The following is a 20462-nucleotide window of genomic DNA, read 5'->3' on the forward strand; positions in this document are numbered from 1 at the left end:
CACTCTCCTTGTCTGACTCACCCTGCCTCAGCCCCGGGTTTATACAGGGGAAGTTCTTCCCCTCCCAAGACTGGGCAGGAGGTGTGGCATGCACAGGATCCCTGACCAAAGGACCTCCCACCTGCTCTCAGACATAACATTACATTACTGTGGAAAACCAGACCCCTGGGGTGCCACATTTCCATTTGATGATAATGGATTAGATGGCGCTCCGGGGGTCATCAGAGATTGGGATATTTTTTTTTTTTTTTAGAACCCAACCCTGTCTTGTACTTCTCAACAATTTTTCCCTTGACTTGTTTGGAGATCTTCTTGGTCTTCATGGTGTTTGTTAGTTAGTGGTGCCTCTTGCTTAATGGTGTTGTAACCTCTGTGGCCTTTCAGATAATATGTGTATATGCTGACAGAGCATGTGACACTTAGATTGCACACAGGTGGACTTCCTTTCACCAAACATGTGACTTATAAAGGTAATTGATTGCACCAGAAATGTTTAGGGGCTTCATAGCAAAAGTGGTGAATACATATGCACATGACAATTTTTAGTTAATTGATCCAAAAAATTTAATTTATGTCTATATTTTTATCACTTCACTTCACCAACCTAGACTATATAGTGCTGATGCATCGCACACAAATCAGATTAAATATTTTTGTAAACATGTTGCAATGTAACAAAATAGGTAAAAAAACAAGGGGTGGAAGTGGGTGGGGGTGAATGCTTTCGCAAGCCACTGTAGATGCCGGGGGAAGAGAAGGATCCAGCATGTCCAATTTTGGACTCCCAATCCTTTTGTTTTTACTAAAATAAGGTGCTGCTCTTTCCTTATAGAGAACTCAGGAGCTGAGCGCTCTTTAAGATGTAGGAGCTGGGAGAGATAGCTGTCGGCCCTATTGTGTACGGGGGGCTTTACTCCCTACCACTCATCTCCTGCAGCATTGTGTCGCCTGCTTAAATGCCATAGCTGGTTGCATAAGCTTCTGGCTTCCTTCAGGGTCAATGCACCATTAGTTTCTGACTGCAATCAATGCCCCAAGCTTCTTAAGGATCCTTTCAACCTCACTTTGTACACGAACCAAATGAACCTATTGTTCAGGCACAGTTAGGTGTGTTATTATTACACTGTGTGGTATCAGCCTGGTTAGTTTTATTTGACTTGGTCTTCTTTGTTGCTGGTTTCTTGACCCATACCAACCCACCGTTTAATAGCAAACTCCACCTGTCAGATCCTTGCCTGAGAGACTACAATTGAGACAAGGTGTCTTCATTTCATTCATGAGTTAGGGGGTTATTCATACATGCCATCTTTTCTGGACTGTCAGGTATTTGAAAAAGTCCACAGGGGTTCAGCAAATGAGTGGAAAGTATTTTTATAAAGGGTTAGTCCATAAACATTAATTACCTGTATACAGTATAATTGATATATGGCTTTTAAGGAGCCAACCTCTGGGGCCCCCATTGACCCAAGAATGGTGACCCCAAAATCCTGGGTAAAAGAAATGGTGGTATGCATGCACAACCGCAGCTCCACTCATTTCCATAGGTTAATGGGAATGGAAGTGAATATGTGTGACCATCGTTTCATTGGACAGTGAATAGAGCAGTGGTCACTGGGCACACATGGACATTACCACTGTTCACATAGGGGATATGGGAGCTCATTCCCATGATCAGTAGGGTTCCAGGAGTCAGACTCCCACTAACTATATAGTTATCACCAGTCCTGTGGATATGTGCCCCAACATAATGGGGCAGAAGCAACAGAAGAAGAAGAAGCAGAAGAAGAAGCAGAAGAAGCAGAAGAAGAAGCAGAAGAAGAAGAAGAAGAAGAAGAAGAAGAAGCAGAAGAAGAAGCAGAAGAAGAAGAAGAAGCAGAAGAAGAAGAAGAAGAAGAAGAAGAACCTTTAATGGGATCCATGGAGAAGAGCAATGTAAAAAACACAGTAATACTAAAGCAACACTTGGAGCAATCAGCGACAACATTTAAAAAAGGTACACAAAAACAGACCTGTGTCCCCAAAAAGCTGCGTGATAAAGATTACTTGCAAGAAGGACCTGAGCTGGATCCGCATGCAGCTTCAAGATTGAACCATTGGATTGTATTGATGAAGTTGAAAAATAAAACAGGGACATAATCTTGAAAGTAACTGCTGAAATGTAAGTAGTCTTTCTTTCTTCTAGGTAAAGCTCTGTTGGAGCTCCATATTTGTACTTTAAATTTTCCTCTGCCTGTGGGGCTCCGATAATGAGTTAGGAAATATTTAATTAAGTTCAGTACTAAAAAGATTCATTACTTTTACTATACATTCTAATAGGCTGGTACCCTGCATCGAGGTCTCTTCCTACCATTGTCCTAATATTACTTACCTGAAATACAAGGGCTACAGTAATCCCAGCACAGCAGAACCCCATAAAACTAAATCCACCAATGATAAGAGGACGTCTTCCCAACTTCTCCACTGTAAAACACTGCAAAACATTTTAGTTTTTAGTAGTAAAATTGAAATATTCGTTGCTACTTATATAATATTTTTTGACCCGTCTCCTTTCATATGAAGGTCAATGTCTATTGGAATGGAATTATTCTCCTTGAGATACAGTTAGTAAGAAGCATTTAGACTGGGAAAAAGTATGTAAAATAGCATTCTTCTCAAGGAGAGCTGTCTCTTTAGTGCCACCTATAAAAGGCTATCCTATTTTTGACATGTAAAGAGAATCTGCCAGCACAATTTTGTAATTTAAAGAAGAGACAATGCTGTAATGGCGCTGTAATACTGATTACATTGATACCTTTGAAATACACTTTGTGGTTCTTCTTTAACCCCTCCACGAGCTTTGATATACATTTACGTTAAAGGTCGTTTCCCTGTCTTTGATGTGAGCTTGCATGTCGAGCCCACATCTTTCCCTGCACTTGATAGCTGATTTAAATCAGCCATCATGTGCCTTTAACAGTCATGGGTGGAGCACTGCTCTTCCCGTGGCTGTTAACTTCTTAAATTCCGCTGCTAATCACTGACAGTGGGATTTAACACGCGCCAGCTGGAAGCAAGTCATTAATCTTGCCCATCAGAGTCCCTGTCACATGATCGGGGGCGCCGATGGGTTGTCATGACAGCGGGGGGTCTGCAGAAGACCCCCGTGCCCTTCATTGTGAATTTCCTGTGAACGCCGGCTCGTGTCTGGTGTTCATATGAGATTGTAATTACTGCTATGTATAGCACAAGCGATCAGATGATCGCCTTCTTCAAATCTCCTAAGGGGACTATTGAAGTCAGTAAAAAGTGTGAGAAAAGAAGTTTTAAAAAATATGAAAAAAAACAAAACAACAAGTTCAAATCACCCCCCTTTTGCCCGATTAAACAAAACATTAAAAAAAAAATTATATATATATATGACTTTTTTGGTCATTACGTTGTTTACCAATCGGATTAATTGTTTCTATATTTTCATAGATCAGACATTTCTGAATGCAGCGATACCAAATATGTGTGTGTATATACACTCCCTGACAAAAGTTATGTCGCTTATCCATGTAATGTAAATAAAAGCTTATAACCTGACGTTAAATTCATCCATTGGTTTTATAAATTACTCTTTGGAAAGCTGAAACCCTCCCAAATTTGGTTTAGGTTAAGAAAATAAATTGGCATGAATGCTGATATATTGATCATTTAATGAACACAGAATGGTCAGATTTTGGCAAGACAAAAGTTTTGTCGCCCACAGAAAGTAATGTGATATTCAAACAAATAATTATCTTAAAATACAAATATATGTTGCATAACATTGGTGAATGAAGTTGTGGTGCTATTAGAGTCATATTTAATATTTTGTGTGACTTCCATGAGCTTGAAGGACTGCATCCATGCGGTTCAACAATGATTCATACAATTTATTAATGAAGTCAACAGGAATAGCAGAGAATGCAGTCTTCCATGCCTCCCAGAGTTCATCTAGATTCTTTGGTTTTGTCTTCCAAGCTTCCTCTTTCATCCTACCCCAAACATGCTGAATGATGTTCATGTCTGGTGACTGGGCTGGACAGTCCTTGAGCACCTTGATCTTTTTTGCCTGGAGGAACATTGTTGTAGAGATGGATATATGAGACAGAGCACCATCCTGCTGCAGAATTTGACCCCTTTTATGATTTGGAATGTAAGAGGTAGCTAATACTTCTTGATATTTTAGGCTATTGATATTGCCTTCCACCTTGCAAATGTTTCGCACACGCCCATACTGAATGTAACTCCAGACCATGATCTTTCCACCACCAAATGTAACGGTTTTCTGGGTGTATTTTGGATCCATACGGCTCCAGTAGGTCTCCTGCAGTATTTGCGGCGGCTGTGGTGTAATTCTACTGAAGATTCATCAGAGAAATCCACCTTCTGCCACTTTTCCAGCGTCCATCTGTTTAGAAGGCTGTGGGACTTTGCAAATGCCACACAGTTTTTTTATTTGCCTTTTGTTTAGTGCTGGCTTCTGGGCACTGATTCGACCATGGAGGCCATTTCAAGACAGAATTCTACAAACTGTTCTAGTTGACACAGGGACTTGAGGTGACCAGGCCTGTTGGAGCTCGGCTGCAGTGGAAGAGGGGCTTGCTTTGGATTTTCTAACCAACAAACGTTCCTCCTCAGCAGTTGTCTTGCGTGGTCTGCTGGACCTGGGCTTGTCAAACACATCTCCAGTCTCTTCAAATCTTTTTTTAATTCTTTGTACTTGACGCTGAGACACATTAAAGATGCCAGCCACCTCTGCAGTGGATCTGGTCTTCAGCCTCTTGATAATCAAGGCTTTGGTCGCGGGGTGGATGTTTGGCATGTTGTCAGAGCTCAAGTTGCAGTTAAAGTGAAGGTCTGGGGTGCTGGGTTTCTTTTTATACACACCCACTAATTAATGAATCATTTACTGAGCACTGGTGAGGATGTAAACTAGGATTGGGTGCATTATATGACCAGGCGACAAAACTTTTGTCTTGCCAAAATCTGACCATTCTGTGTTCATTAAATGATCAATATTTCAGCATTGATACCAATTTATTTTCTTAACCTAAACCAAATTTGGGAGGGTTTCAGCTTTCAAAAGAGTAATTTATAAAAGCAATGGATGAATTTAATGTCAGGTTATAAGCTTTTATTTACATAGCATGGATAAGCGACATAACTTCTGTCAGGGACTGTGTATATATATATATATATATATATATATATATATATATATATATATATATATATATATATATATATATATATATATATATACACACACATATACACACACACACAGTACAGACCAAAAGTTTGGACACACCTTCTCATTTAAAGATTTTTCTGTATTTTCATTACTTTGAAAATTGTACATTCACACTGAATGCATCAAAACTATGAATTAACACATGTGGAATTATATACTTAACAAAAAAGTGTGAAACAACTGAAAATATGTCTTATATTCTAGATTCTTCAAAGTAGCCACCTTTTGCTTTGATGACTGCTTTGCACACTCTTGGCATTCTCTTGATGAGCTTCTTGATGAGCTTCAAGAGGCCTCCAGTCTTTGAATGACGGTCATGACAGATTTCAAACAGAGGAGACCGGTCAGTCACAAACTGGAGGCAGCACTGGGGCTGGGGAATCACAAAAGGGAGGAGAAGACCCTTTGCACAGTCCGGCCCCTGTCCACTGAATGTTAGAATGTGTTTCTTTGGGACCATCCGCCATTTTGTTGTGGCTTTCTGGCTGTTAGTATTTTTCCCCTGGTGTTGGTTTTGACTAAGGTCAGGTGATTGTATCACCCTTTATTACCCAACACCTGCCTCCTAGTCCTTGCCGGACATCAGTGTTAATCCGCGAGAGTTCTGGCTAGGAGGATTGGTAGTACTTTCTGTGTTTAATTTTGTGCAGTTCTTGGATCCTCTAGTTCTGCCTCCTGAGATTCCTGTATTCCCCCTTTTCATTTCTGCAGCTTCCTCTACTTTCCTGCTAGGAGGTCACCTGTTTGTTTTTTTCCAGTCCTTAGTTCTTTCAGGGTCTCCTTTCCCTCTTCCTTCCTTCCAGTAGAAGCATTTTTACTGCATGGGGATTGTTATATGATGATCCTGATTAGGTCATTTCAGCTGAGGTGGAGTTCAGACGGCTTATACTGGTGAGGCTGAGAAGTATTGCACCCTGTTCAGACGATGGTCCGCAGAGGTCAGATGGAATGACCCAGCACTCAAGAGTCAGTTTCTGGCAGGTTTGAATGAAAGGGTTAAAGATTTGCTCATTGCATATCCTGCACCTGCCACTTTGGAAACAGCTAAGGAGCTAGCTATCCGTGTGAATAGAAGATTGAGAGCCAGGCAGAGTGAAGAGAAGGCTCTTTTAATGTTGGACCCCGTCTCTCAGGATAGTCACGCCGTCAGCGGGGAACCAATGCAAGTTGGGGCGATGTCCTCCCTCTCCCAGGAGAAGGCGAGGAGGTTCTCTGGGAGGCTATGTTTGTATTGTAGTAAGGCTGACCATTTTATTAAGCAATGCAAGGCTCGCATAAGGAAGGAAAAAAAAAAAAAAAAGGGTCAGCAGGAGCAACTCTCCTGTTCGCATAGCATTTTTACGTTCCACAGGAGTGCTTTTATCTGGTAATACCACCTATGATGGTCATTCCATTGATTTTCAGGTAATGGTTGATTGTGGCGCTGCACTTAATTTGATTGATCAACGATTTCTAGTCAAGTATAAGTTTGTTTCTGAACCTTTGTCGTCTCCTTTCCCTGTTGTGGCGATTGAGAACACTCCCCTGGAGCATGGGCGCATTTCTCAGAAGGTCACCGGGTTCCCCCTAATTATGAATATGGAACATAAAGAGCGTATAGACTTATTTGTACTTGCTAATTTGCCTGCTCCAGTGGTCCTGGGTTTACCCTGGTTAAAGGTACACAATCCATTGTTGGACTGGTCGTCTAGTACTATAAGGTCCTTGGGTCAGGGGTGTTATGGTAAATGCTGTAATGTTCACATTGCTGCAGTTTTGAAGAGGGAGCTACCTGAAGCCATTCAGGATTTCTGGAGGGCATTTTCGGATGTTGAGTCGCAAGCTCTACCGCCCCATAGAGAGTACGATTGCGCTATTGAGTTCGTCCCAGGTACTACACTCCCTTAGAGTTGTTTATTTAATCTGATGATTCCTGAGAGGGAGGCTTTAAAGGAGTACCTACAGACTAGTTTAGTGGCAGGTCATATCAGACCCTCTAAGTCCCCTGTGGCTGTAGGATTCTTTTTTGTTAAAAAGAAGGATGGGGGTCTTAGGCCGTGTTTGGATTTCCGGGAGATTAATAAGATCACTGTGCGCAATCCTTACCCGTCGCCGCTGATTCCGGATTTGTTTAATCAACTAACCGGAGCGAAGTGGTTTTCTAAGATTGACCTTCGAGGGGCATATAATTTTTTGTGGGTGAAGGAGGGCGATGAATGGAAGACAGCTTTTAATACCCCAGAGGGTCATTTTGAGTGTCTGGTGATGCCTTTTGGCCTTACTAATGTGCCTGCGTTTTTTCAAAATTTCATTAATGACATTCTGAGGCCATTGATCAGTAGGAGCGTTATTGTTTATTTGGATGATACTTTGATCTATTCACCCGATCTGGAATTACTTTGGCAGTGAGTCCGCGAAGTTCTACAGATTTTGAGTGAAAACACTGTCTTTGCTAAGCTAGAGAAGTGCGAGTTTGAGGTTCAGAAAATTAGATTTTTGGGGTACTTTGTCCCCGGTGATGGGTTTGAGATGGACCCGGTGAAGGTTCAGGCAGTACTGGAGTGGCCTAGGCCTCAATGTTTAAAGTCCATTCAGAGATTTTTAGGGTTTGCTAATTATTACAGAAAGTTCATAAAGAATTTTTCTCTTATCGCTAAATCTACAACTGATCTCACCAAGAAGGGTGCTAATACAGTCCAATGGTCCACTGAGGCTGTTAAGGCTTTTGAGCATCTCAAAGAGAGGTTTAGCTCTGCCCCTATTTTAATCTAGTCAGATGAGACCAAGCCATTTCTGGTGGAGGTTGATGCCTGATCAGTAGGGGTGGGGGCAGTTCTGTCCCAGAAGGGAAAGGATGGGGTGCATCCCTGTGCTTTCTTTTATAAAAAATTCTCGGAGACGGAGCTCAACTATGATGTAGGCAACCGAGAACTGCTGGCAATTAAACTCGCGTTCGAGCATTGGCGACATTTTTTGGAGGGGGCTAGAAATCCGATAGAGGTTTTTACTGATCATAAAAATCTGATATATCTGGATGCTGCTAAACGTTTGAATTCCCGTCAAGCTAGGTGGGCATTGTTTTTTTTGCCCGGTTCCATTTCCCGTAACATATATTCCTGGGATAAAGAATGTTAAAACGGATGCCCTGTCTCATAGTTTCACTCCAGCAGTTAATAAGGAGAAGGAGGAATGTATTTTGCTGAGGGGGGTGGTGGTAGCAGCATTGGATTCTGAGTTGGAGAAGAATATCCTGGGGGCCCAGAATGCTGCACCAACAAACACTCCGTATGGTAAATTATTTGTGCCTAGAGCCTTGAGGAGAGCTTTGTTTGCTGAATATCATGAGTCTCAGTTGGCAGGTCATCCAGGGATTTCGGAAACTAGAAGGTCGATTGGTCGAAGTTTCTGGTGGCCAGGGTGGCAAAGAGAAATCGTCAAGTGGGTGCATCAGTGTACTGTGTGCGCTAGGTCGAAGGCCTCACATGCCCCGGCTGCGGGGCTGCTGTGCCCTTTGGAGGTCCCTAGTTCACCATGGACGCATCTTGCTATGGATTTTATTACCGATCTGCCGTTCTCTGAGGGTTTTTCTGTCATCTGGGTTGTTGTGGATCGGTTTAGTAAGATGTGCCATCTGGTCCCATTCAATAAACTACCCTGCGCCAAGACTCTAGCTAAGGCGTTTGTGAAAGATTGTCAGGCTCCATGTTGTTCCCACAGACATTGTTTCCGATAGAGCACCTCAGTTTGTGGCTCGCTTTTGGCGTGCTTTCTGTGAGAGATTAAAGGTTCATTTGTCATTCTCGTCTGGGTATCATCCGGAGTGCAATGGACAGACTGAAAGGAAGAACCAAGACGTCGAGCAGTTTTTTTAAGATGTTTTGTAGCAGATAATCAGGAGATGTGGTTGGAATATCTACCACTAGCTGAGTTTGCTCTTAATAACCATACGTCTTCCTCGGCTGGGTGTTCTCCTTTTTTTTTGCTGTACAGGGAGGCATCCATCTTTCAGCCCATTTTCTAAGATTAGGGCGGCGGTGCCTGAGGAGGAGAGTTTCTCGGAAAATTTGGAAAGGGTTTGGATCAGGGTACGTCATAATCTTAAAGAGGCGAATAGGAGGTCCAAAAAATATTTTGATAAGAAAAGAAGGGAGATATTGTTTGCAGTTGGGGACATGGTCTGGTTGTCCTCTAAGAACCTGTGTTTGAAGATCCCTTCTAAAATCAGGGGCCTAAGTTTGTAGGACCCTTCAAAGTGGTTCAGGTGGTCAACTCGGCAGCGGTGAGATTAGACATTCCCTTATCCTGGAGAATTAATTCAGTTTTTCATGTAGCGTTACTGAAGAAATCGGACACGCCAGATAAGGAGGCGATGCCAACTGTCCCTCCAGTTGATGAGGATGGAGAATTTGAAATTTCACGCATTTTAGATTCTAGGTGGCTCAGAGGAGGGTTACAGTATCTCGTGTCCTGGAAAGGATTCGGTCCCGAGGATAATTCTTGGATGAAAGCTGAGGACGTCTCGGCCTCAAGGCTGATTAAAGCATTTCACAGGAGATTCCCGAATAAGGCTCGGCCGAGAGGATCTGGAGGATCCTCATAAAAGGGGAGGTACTGTTAGAATCTGTTTCTTTGGGACCATCCACCATTTTGTTGTAGTTTTCTGGCTGTTGGTCTTTTTCCCCTGGTGTTGGTTTTGACTAAGGTCAAGTGATTGTATCACCCTTTATTACCCAGCACCTGCCTCCTAGTCCTTGCCAGACATCAGTGTTAATCCGCGAGAGTTCTGGCTAGGAGGTTTGGTAGTACTTTCTGTGTTTAGTTTTGTGCAGTTCTTGGATCCTCTAGTTTTGCCTCCTGAGATTCCTGCATTCCCTTTTTCGTTTCTGCAGCTTCCTCTAGCTTCCTGCTAGGAGGTTACCTGTTTGTTTTTTCCCAGTCCTTAGTTCTTTCAGGGTCTCCTTTCCCTCTTCCTTTAGGTGTTCTTTTGAGTTTAGTCTAGGAAACGTCAGTGGGTCTATTCGCTAGTGTTGAGTTGCAGTTTCGTAACACTGAAACCGAATTAGCAGAATCCTTCAAAAGCTGATTAAAGAGGAACCACAAAGAGGATTTCTTCACCAAAAATATCAATATAATTAGCATTACAGGCCCATTACAGCCATGTCTTTACTTTACATTACAAAATTGTGCTGACAGGTTCTCATTAAAGGTATTGTCTCTATCCTGTTTCCTGGCTTCCTGGTTTTCGTAGGGCTATTTATGATTGACAGCTTGAGCTGGTGGCATAGCTTAGCCGTTGGCCATTCTCTGATGCTGCGGCAGAGGCAGCTTTGTCTTTGCAGGATCTTAGTATACAGATACTGGATAGTATAGAGATGGCTGGATCTAACGAGCCAACAGCTTCACAGCGCACTTTCAAACTGTATAGCAGACAGCTTGCACGAGCAGGATACTTCCTTAGGAACCTGAAACTGATACTCACTTCCGGTTCGGGCAGCATTCCAGCGATGTTGGCTCATGCTCTCCCATTGCTCGTGTGATGTTATGTCACTTTATTCTCACCTCCTTTTGACGTATTCGACATTTGAAGAAAGTCAGAGATTAGAAGTAGCTCATTTCTTCCAGGGTCAGTTTCATCCGAAGTAGATAAGAGTGAAAAGGTCACTGATTGGCTGCAGAGCAACGGGAGAGCAGGTGCCGACATCGCTGGAATGGCGCCAGCACTGGAGGAGAGTATAGCGTTATTATTTTACATGGGGGAAGTATAGTGATTGTGAAGAGGTTGTAGTGGACACCCCCTTTAATACAGTGGCTATGTTTTGCTTTTTTTTCACATTTCCAAAATATCTATATCTATCTCTCTATCTATATTGTTAGGTGGCTAATGGTCTCATAGTTGATGGGAGGTATGTATCACAGAGATGGCTGGTCTCTGTGATGTAACCCGGTGTATTTTCTCTAGTGTACGTACGCACTAAGTGGACTAATTGGTGTACCTGGGCCGGGTTACGGGTAGCTGTGAAAAGTTGGGCGGGTTTAGCTACCCACATACCTCACCTCTGGGTGTGGTTACCAGCCTATATAATGGAGGCTGTTGTTTGTCACATGGGCTGTGTTTGGAGGGAGGCCTCCTGTGTGTTGTCTCCAGACTGAGCTGTGTACTGGATACGTACCCACCTATGTGACTACAGGTCCGGTTTACCAGAGTCTTTGCTAAACTGACGGTTTTCTTTGTTTTGCCTGCCCTAAAGGCTGCTTGTTTGCCTTTTACTTTCTGACTGGTTTATGAAACAAATAAACTTCTCTGGACATTTAAAGGAACATGCCTCCTGTTTGCCTCTCATCGCACCTGAATGAGTACAATCCCTACAAAATATTATATTATATATACATACACACGTATAATAGATATATATATATATGTACATATCTATCTATATATATTGCATACACACACACACATACGTGTGTGTTTGTGTGTGTATATATATATCTTGCATATTCAATGTACTTTTACATAAAGTAGCACAGTACCCAGCAACCTATTATATTGTCCTTTACATCTTCTAGTCAGCAGAGTATAACATTAAAGTTATCATGCTATAATCAAAAAAAATCTGCAAAAACAAACTCAAATAGGATACGAAATAAATATACAGCATTCTAAATTCCATAGTCTAAATTGATCAAAAGATATTGAGGCATATAAAAAAAAAAAACATATAACAAAGAATCATTTAAAAGCTGCATTAGCTTCAACTTTCTTTCTCCCCGCTGGAAGACGAAAAGCGAAATGAGAGAAAAAAAAAAAGCTTTGAGCAAAACCAGCAAAAAATATTGACAGCAGAACAAATGCTTGTAATTTTATAACCAATCTCCTAGTGTCCATCGGGTGCCATTTCTGTCTCCACTCAGGACCAATCAGACTTACAGAGCTATGAGTCTGCTTGAGTGAATGTGAGCCGCTTACTGCAAACCCATTCCTCCTGCACCTCTTCAAGCACTTTTATTACTGCTCAATAGTAGATGGCAAAAGCGAGGACCATTTAGTGGGTCCGAGTACGGCTGAATGGAGAGGGGGATTTGGGAAAGATAGAAAGGGGTAAGTAAGCAGAACGGGTGGGGAGAGGGGGATTCTGCATTTCACTTCTTCGCTGAGATGTGTTTATTAAAGGAAGGCCGCGCTGTGAGATTTTGCTCCTGGGAGTCGATGGCTCACATTAGTCTCTCTAATTGTCAAAAATCTAATTTAGTGTTATGTAGCACAGGCCAGCCCTGGGTTAAAAATATGGAACGCGTGCTCGGTTATAAATTCGATCTCCGCTGAGGTAACTCTCAGATAAGGAGACTATAAATGGTTTTCGGATGGGGGGAGGTCGAGGACAGGATCAAAAGGGGACAAGACAGCGACATGAAAGTAATCAGCTTGTTAGGTGGCCATTTTTCTTTGTGTTTATAGGGAAGGATAATCCGCCAACACCCTTCCCTGTTCTCCGGTCTCAGGCGCGCTCATTGCAAATTCCTTTGTTTCATTTTATGTTGTAGAAGGATACCTAAAGTCTAGAATAAATTCATTTTTACACCGATTGTAAGACGGTGAACAAGCTCAGAGCTTATCTGGATGAGCACAGGTCTTAGAAACGTATACACAGAGAAGTAAGAAGAGCTCCAAGTCCTTCACAACTGTACATGAGGAGTGAACATCGCACATTAGGACCCACATCTAACATGTGCTGTTGATGATAGTGGTATCTACTGTCCTGACCAAATCTACTTAGTTATGTCATGTATGTAGGTGAGGCTTCAGGTCCCCGATTGGCCTCATCAGTCACCTCCGGACTCAAAGCCACTGATCCTCCTTTAAACCCTGAATTCATTATCATCTTCAACTACGAAGGACGAACAGCACCATCTACTTTGACATAGTGACATTTGAGGTCAGGTGCCAGAGTGTGACTACTTCCTCTGCAGCCATAATCATCAGTGCCCAATTAGGCAAACTAGGCACCGGCCTATGGGCCACGCGTCTTTTGGTGGCTCCACGCAAGGCATGAAAAATAATATTGATTTTATATTTTACATTTATTTTGACTGGCTGAGTACATTGGAGGGCAGCTGGAGCAACGGGTCTCTGATGTGAACATTAAGGTAGGTTCATACGAGGGTATAAAAAAATTGTTTAACGTTTCATCCAAAAAAGTTGGACAATTTTTTTTTCTCATTTGTCATCTGTGTCCAGTCCATATTTTTTTACTGCAGCAACTATTAATATTTCCAAGACCATTTACAGTTTCTTATGTCACCGAATTGCAACGTATGTGTAAAAAAATGGAAGCTATAATGTGGCTTCTTATGGCATCCAATTTTTTTGTTTTACCCACCCATGCATTTGAATGGGTGAGTCTCATCGGATTTACAAAAGAAACTAGTGCATGCTGCAATTTTTTTCACACGCAGATTCGGCCAGTGAAGAAAAATCCCTCATCTGTACTGCCCCATTAAATAACATTTGTCCGAGTGCGTTCTGTTTTATTTCCACGGACAGCACTCGGACTGAAAATAGTGTCATGTGAATGAACCCCTACAGCAACATGATGATTCGATTGTTTCTGGTATATTCAAAAATTCATACGGAATAGTGGAGGAGCGTCTATGTGATTGGGCCTGGCAACTGTGTGATTGGCCAGATCGAAGAGTGGGAGTGGAGGAGAGGCAAGTGGCACGAGTAGTGATGAGGGAGCATGCTCGTTTAACCTTTTAAATGAGCACGCTCGGGTACTCGCCGAGTAGTTTCAGCGTGCTCGGCATATAGGATTGATCCACCGCGGCTGCATGTGTCGTGGCTGTTAGACAGCTGTGACACATGCAGGGTTTGCTTGTTTGTCAGGCAACATCAGGTACTGGCCAGCCAAAGTCAAAAGTATTATGCGGCCTCCATGGTCATACCACCACTATGACAAGTCTACACACCCAGTCAGGATCCCATCTTTTATGTAGCGTGCCGGGTTGCAGAAGACACAGACCTCACCTGCGGCAACCGAACTGCGTCATGTTACAATTGTTCATTTGCTTCCCTAATTCAAAAGTTAAAACAGCTTTCTCAATGGTCTTCATTAAAAACCTTCTACCATTTTGCTGCCGCAGAGATTCTGTAAGCCTTTTATCTAGCTGATTGCTTTTGCAAAACTGATATAAAGACATCAGTCCTCCAGCTACTTGTCCGCTCTCTCTCTTCTCTCAGTGCAAGGGTTCTCTCACACTAGCGTATAGCATAAGATGATTCTCTCATGTGAGAGAATCAGATGCTGTATGCAAATGACCCTCGGCTCAAACTCTTTCACATGCGAGAATAGGACCACAGGTTCAGAGAAGTTGGAGAACTTAATTTCTCCATTGTGTGAGTCGGCGTTTATTAAACTACATTCGGATGACATTCGAGTGCAGTCCGATGCTTTGCACACACCCTTTGACTTGTATGGATGTGTGCCGTCCAATATACGCTGCCAATGGCAACTTGTAGCAATTTTTTTTCACATGCCGGCTTGGCATGAGAAAAAATAAGGCTAGTCAGCACTGCACCATAGTATAACATTGGAGCGAGATACATAAGATAGCACTCGTCTGAGTTATACGCTTGCTAGTCACCAGTGTGAGCGAACCTTTAAAGATAGCAGCACAAAATCAGTGGAGAGGGGAGAAAACATGTACAGACTCAGGGAGGGCAAACAGAAAAAAGGGCAAAATAGTAAAAGAATTAGAGCAAGTGAAGACTCTGTACTGATATGTGAGCTAATGAAGAAAGCAGCACCCTGGATACATATAGAGGTCACATGCAGCCTATTTTACAGGGATACTCTATCTAGAGAAAAATCTTAACCTTGGATCAGGCTGCAAATGGCAGCAACCTTAGTGGAAACCATAATATCTCCTTTACTTTGCAGGATTTTAAATATTTGCCAACCATATCATAATCGTGACATATACTAAACATTTTCAACCTACAAAAAGAATGGAGTGACAGAACCCCAAGAAGAGTCAGGTCAACATCATAATGATTCCAGATAAAAAAAATCATTTATTGTATATCAAAAATATAAGAAGGAAGGAGGTCCAACGGACACTTCTAAATAGAACACAACCAATAAGGTCATGGGTGAAAACTAAACAAAGGACAGAGAGACAACCATGTAAGTCCACAAATATGGGTACATAAAAAGAAATGACAATATTTCCAATCCAAGTAACAATGAATCCAGTTACCAAGTAAATGGACAGTGTAACTTACAAGCACAGTATACAATCATACTTATGCGTTAACCTGGCATCATGACAGTAAAGGTGCCCATTAGACATGTGTAACTGCTATGATGTCCAGAAAAATACTGACATTGCCTTGGAAGAAAAATTGACACTAACATAAAGATAAGTCATAACATACCCAGTGCTGTATGGACACGTGTCTCACTGGGGCCCCGACGCGCGTTTCACTTGAGATTCTTCGGGGGGCGTTGTGTTTCAAGAGGTGTAAACATTTAGTGAATTATTATTTTTAAGTTTTTTTTATATTTGCTTCAAATCACGATTATAATATATTGCAGTGTATTTGCCAATTTCAAGCTTAATATGGATACCATGCTTGAGGGCACAAAATAGTCATAATTGATTGTAATATCTGCACCTTAAGAATATCTAGCACAATTATAAGAACTTTAAATTGATTTTAGGAATTCACACATACCCCAATCAAACCTGCAATTATTTCAATTGCACCGGTTCCCACGGTTGTGTATGGTATCTCAGCCATAGGGATGCCAGCATTTTCAAATATGGAGTTAGTATAGAACCAGATCTGCAAACAAACAGAATTTTATGCTTTCAATCAGATCTGCTAGACACCATATTATATTAATTCAAGGAGTTTTCAAACTAATTTTTGGACTATCAACAGAATATAGCAAAAATGTCTGATGGTGTGGACCCAGAGGTGGCACCTGCATCTATGTGGAAAACAGGATCCTTATCCCCCAACCCACTTGTTTGAATTCGTCTGAACCTCCAAAAAAAGTGAGTAAAGAGATCTTATAGATAAGCCATAAATATGTGATGTTAAAAATACCCATTTGTGCTAAATTTGTCCACAAGCCCAGAGTACCAGATTTATAGGAGGGTAAAATCAATGATTACTATTAAAACAAATAACGTCAATTAAATATCGGTGCACCAATACGTGGATTGTTATCCAGGATTCATTGTTTTCTAACAGCAAAGATACTTTAAAATAAAAATTAATTTTAATAAACACCGGTTAAGTTTCCCACAATTGCACAGCCTCTGATTTTGTAGGCCCCACAGGTCTTTGTTCACTTTGTGCCATACATCCATGTGACTGTTGCAGCCAATTACTAGTCTCAGTTGTCTTAATTTATACATATAGGCATTAATAATGAGGTCAATCAATGGCTGGAGTAGCCATGACAAAAGTAAACAGTGATCTGCTTGAAAGGAATTTTTTTCAGTGGTGGGGTGCCCCTTTAAATATTAAGTCAGATGTAGTGGCCCCCAACTCTAGAATGGCGGAATGAAGGTAGATGCAAAGTTCAATAATATTTTTTAAATAATTGTGAAAAGGTTATTTTCGCCATAAGAACATACTTACCTGACCCGGAGTATTGTTGCTGCGGCGCCTCTGTCCTGTCCAGAATCAGCGCATGCGCATAGCGCACTATCCGGCGCCATTTTACTGAAGACACATTTGCAGTGTGTCTTCAACAAAATGGCGCTGTACAGCACGGTATGGGAATGCGCGTATTCCGGCGCCACACTCCTCCCCCGTCCTCCAGCAGAACGGGATGAAGCGCTGGAGCACAGGGAAGAAAGGGTGAGTAGACGTGTTTGTATTTTTTGCGTGTGCAGCGTGATGGGGATGAGAGCGTACCATGCATACCATGATTGGGGATGAGGGGGTACCATGCATATCAGGATTGTGGATGAGGGAGTACCATGCATATCAGAATTATGGATGAGGGGGTACCATGCATACCAGGATTGGGGATGAGGGGGTACCATGCATATCAGGATTGGGATGAGTGGGTACCATGCACACCAGGAAAAGGGGTGCCATGCATACTAGGATAAAGATGAAGGGTGTCCTACATACCAGGATAAGGATGAGAGGTGCCATGTATACCAGGATAGGGATGAGGGGTGCCATGCATACCAGGATAGGGGATGAGGGGTGCCATGCATACCAGGATAGGGGATGAGGGGTACCATGCATACCAGGATTGGGGATGAGGGGGTACCATGCATATCAGGATTGGGATGAGTGGGTACCATGCACACCAGGAAAAGGGGTGCCATGCATACTAGGATAAAGATGAAGGGTGCCCTACATACCAGGATAAGGATGAGAGGTGCCATGCATACCAGGATAGGGATGAGGGGTGCCATGCATACCAGGATAGGGGATGAGGGGTGCCATGCATACCAGGATAGGGGATGAGAGGTACCATGCATACCAGGATAGGGGATGAGGGGTACCATGCATACCAGGATAGGGGATGAGGGGTACCATGCATACCAGGATAGGGGATGAGGGGTACCATGCATACCAGGATAGGGGATGAGGGGTACCATGCATAACAGAATAAGGGATGAGGGGTACCATGCATACCAGGATAGGGGATGAGGGGTACCATGCATACCAGGATAGGGGATGTGGGGTACCATGCATACTAGGATAGGGGATGAGGGGTACCATGCATACCAGGATAGGGGATGAGGGGTGCCATGCATACCAGGATAGGGGATGAGGGGTGCCATGCATACCAGGATAGGGGATGAGGGGTGCCATGCATACCAAGATAGGGATGAGGGGTGCCATGCATAGCAGGATAGGGATGAGGGGTGCCATGCATACCAGGATAGGGATGAGGGAGGCCTTTTTTTTACTAGGATAAGGATGATGGGGGCCTTGCATATAAGTTTGAGGGGTGCCTTGCATACCAGGATGGGGATCAGGGGTGCCATGCATACCAGGATAGAGGTCACTTCTGTGGTGGAAATCCTCACCCTCTATTGCGGTAAGGCCATATTCCCACCTTCAGATTTGTAAGCCAAAACCAGGAGTGGGTGAAAAATGCAGAAGTGGTGTAGTGTTTCCATTATACTTTTTTTCAGATTGTTCCACTCCTGGTTTTGGCTTACAAACACGGATGTAAAAAACGGACCAAATACTGAAGGTGGGAATGTGGTCTAATAGTGGTATTTTCACGCGGGTGGGCTGTTTACCTGGAAAACCTGGAACTCTTACCTGGAAAAGGCTACACCAACTGTAGTTCAGGTTGGAACTTTTTGCATGCTTCTCTGTGGTCCTCTCTAAAGCCCTGGGGTAGTTAATTTAGAATGCTAATCACTCCCACTTGCAAGCTAGCTATGGTGCAAGGGTTTCTCTTCTGTTGCATAGCGTCTCCTCCTTCTGCATATCTGCATTATATGTGTTTGACCTCTACTAGTGGAAAAGAGGAACGCTTGCTCTCTTTAACATTATCAGGACAGATCGCTGTAATGGCACTGGTCCTACACTGCCCCGTAACCCAGCCATCTCATGTAACCCTCACTCTTGGTAAGCAGCACTTTTGACTACATCACAGCTACCCAATCTCACCCTTCTTAAGCATTATTTTACCCAGTGGTTATCTACCATGAGCTTGTTAGCATTAACTTCAGTTACTTGCATCATTCATGCGTCTTACTTAATTTTTTTTATAAACCTGTCATCTAAAGAGATAACGTCACCCCTTGTGGAGAGTAACATGCCTGGCATGCCAGTGAAAGGAGACTCACAGGCCATGCAATGCTGCTATGGGGAAATAAATATACAAATAGTCTGTTCAAAGAGGAAGGGGACTTGAACTCTAGTGCCACCTGTGAAGAATATTCTAGAATAATCACATGTGCCCTGGTTGTCAGGTTTCCAGGCACAGCGTAACCCGAGTCCCAGCTGTAAGAGAGAAGGGAGGGGGGCTTCAGTTCGAGTGTCCCTTTGTAGCTGTGAGCCGAGCTGACAGGCAGGCTCCCTGCCGTGATCCTTTCCTTTGTTCACCAACATGTGCGGTTTTGTTAAGGTACTATATTTCAATACCGAGTTGTGGGAGAACTCCAGGTCTTCACAAAATGGATTTTCTAGCTCAGGGGGAGATAGCGAATGCCAGACTGCATCCTAGCCCAATCTAGCATGTAGGGACGATGAGATACATGTCCCAGCCTTTTGGAACCTCCTAAAACCAGTGTTTTTGGTTTCCACACGTAGCAGGGGCCCAGCCGGGTCCGTTGACACCAGAATCGGTTCCCTGGGAATTTCCATTAAGGAGGTATGGGCCACTTTAGTTCTTGAAGTCTCTTAGCTAGGAAAGAACAGGTGTGGAGACTTGGGGTTGAGCCGGGGGGGGCGGGAGTGGGAGTTCCCAGAGAGTTTGAAGAGCTCTGGAGCCAAAAGCCTATTGTCTTTTCCTGAGGAAACTCATGACATCAAGAAGTGTGGGAGAAGTCCAGCAACCAAGCAGGGTCCACAACCTTCCTCATGTGGCCACCCATTCCCCGAGCCATGCTTTCCATCTACTGGTAACTGACTTTAAGATCTGTTGTGCTTGATGTAATATGCTTTTGTATTTGTAACTCTGACCCCTGTATATGTATAACCATGTGTATATAGTAGATTGTTTAGTGAACCATTATGGCGATTAAACATATAATTTAATCTTGGGCTGTTCTTGTATCTCCATCCACGAACCCTACGTCTGTTTAGTCCAACGAACTCGTTACTGGGCTGGTTTCCAGCCCAATATAAGTCTGTTATATCAAATAGAAACTGGTGGCAGCTCTAATCAGGCCTACAAGGCTCTGCTTCACTGGAGTAGTGAAAGAGCCTTTCAGACTGTCGAGAATGTGGGAGAGAGTGGGGCCACGTCAGCATCTGAGTGGACCACCTTGTCCCACTCCCTAGTGCCTCTCTGTACCCATGTGGACAGGAGGTGATGGTGTAGAACTTTGCCGATCTGACCTTACGCATCCTTGAGGGGGTGTGGCATGTCACGTTGGTGCAAAGGGTAGATCCGTATCACGTGCTCCGTGACGTCAGGTGGGTGGCGGGGTGTGGATCCACCGGAAGAAGTGGCGGGATACTGCGGGGCCCCCCTGGTGCCGTTTCTTTACATTGGTGGCAAGC

The 20462-nt window shown here is 43.1% G+C and overlaps 1 protein-coding gene across 1 annotated transcript in view; it reads right to left on the reverse strand.

The window, feature by feature from the left end:
• Positions 1-20462, reverse strand: part of LOC141273446 (solute carrier family 2, facilitated glucose transporter member 9-like) — a 176782-nt gene that overhangs the window by 30104 nt on the left and 126216 nt on the right. The window contains exons 8-9 of the mRNA XM_073685286.1: positions 15975-16085; positions 2369-2470 (exon numbers count right to left, since the gene is read on the reverse strand). Of these exons, the coding sequence (XP_073541387.1) occupies positions 2369-2470; positions 15975-16085 (213 nt within the window). The remainder of the gene's footprint in view (positions 1-2368; positions 2471-15974; positions 16086-20462) is intronic.

The sequence above is a fragment of the Phyllobates terribilis genome, unplaced genomic scaffold (genome assembly GCF_046119375.1).
Source record: "Phyllobates terribilis strain yellow unplaced genomic scaffold, ASM4611937v1 Scaffold_5__5_contigs__length_657084704, whole genome shotgun sequence".
In the NCBI taxonomy this organism is placed as follows: domain Eukaryota; kingdom Metazoa; phylum Chordata; class Amphibia; order Anura; family Dendrobatidae; genus Phyllobates; species Phyllobates terribilis.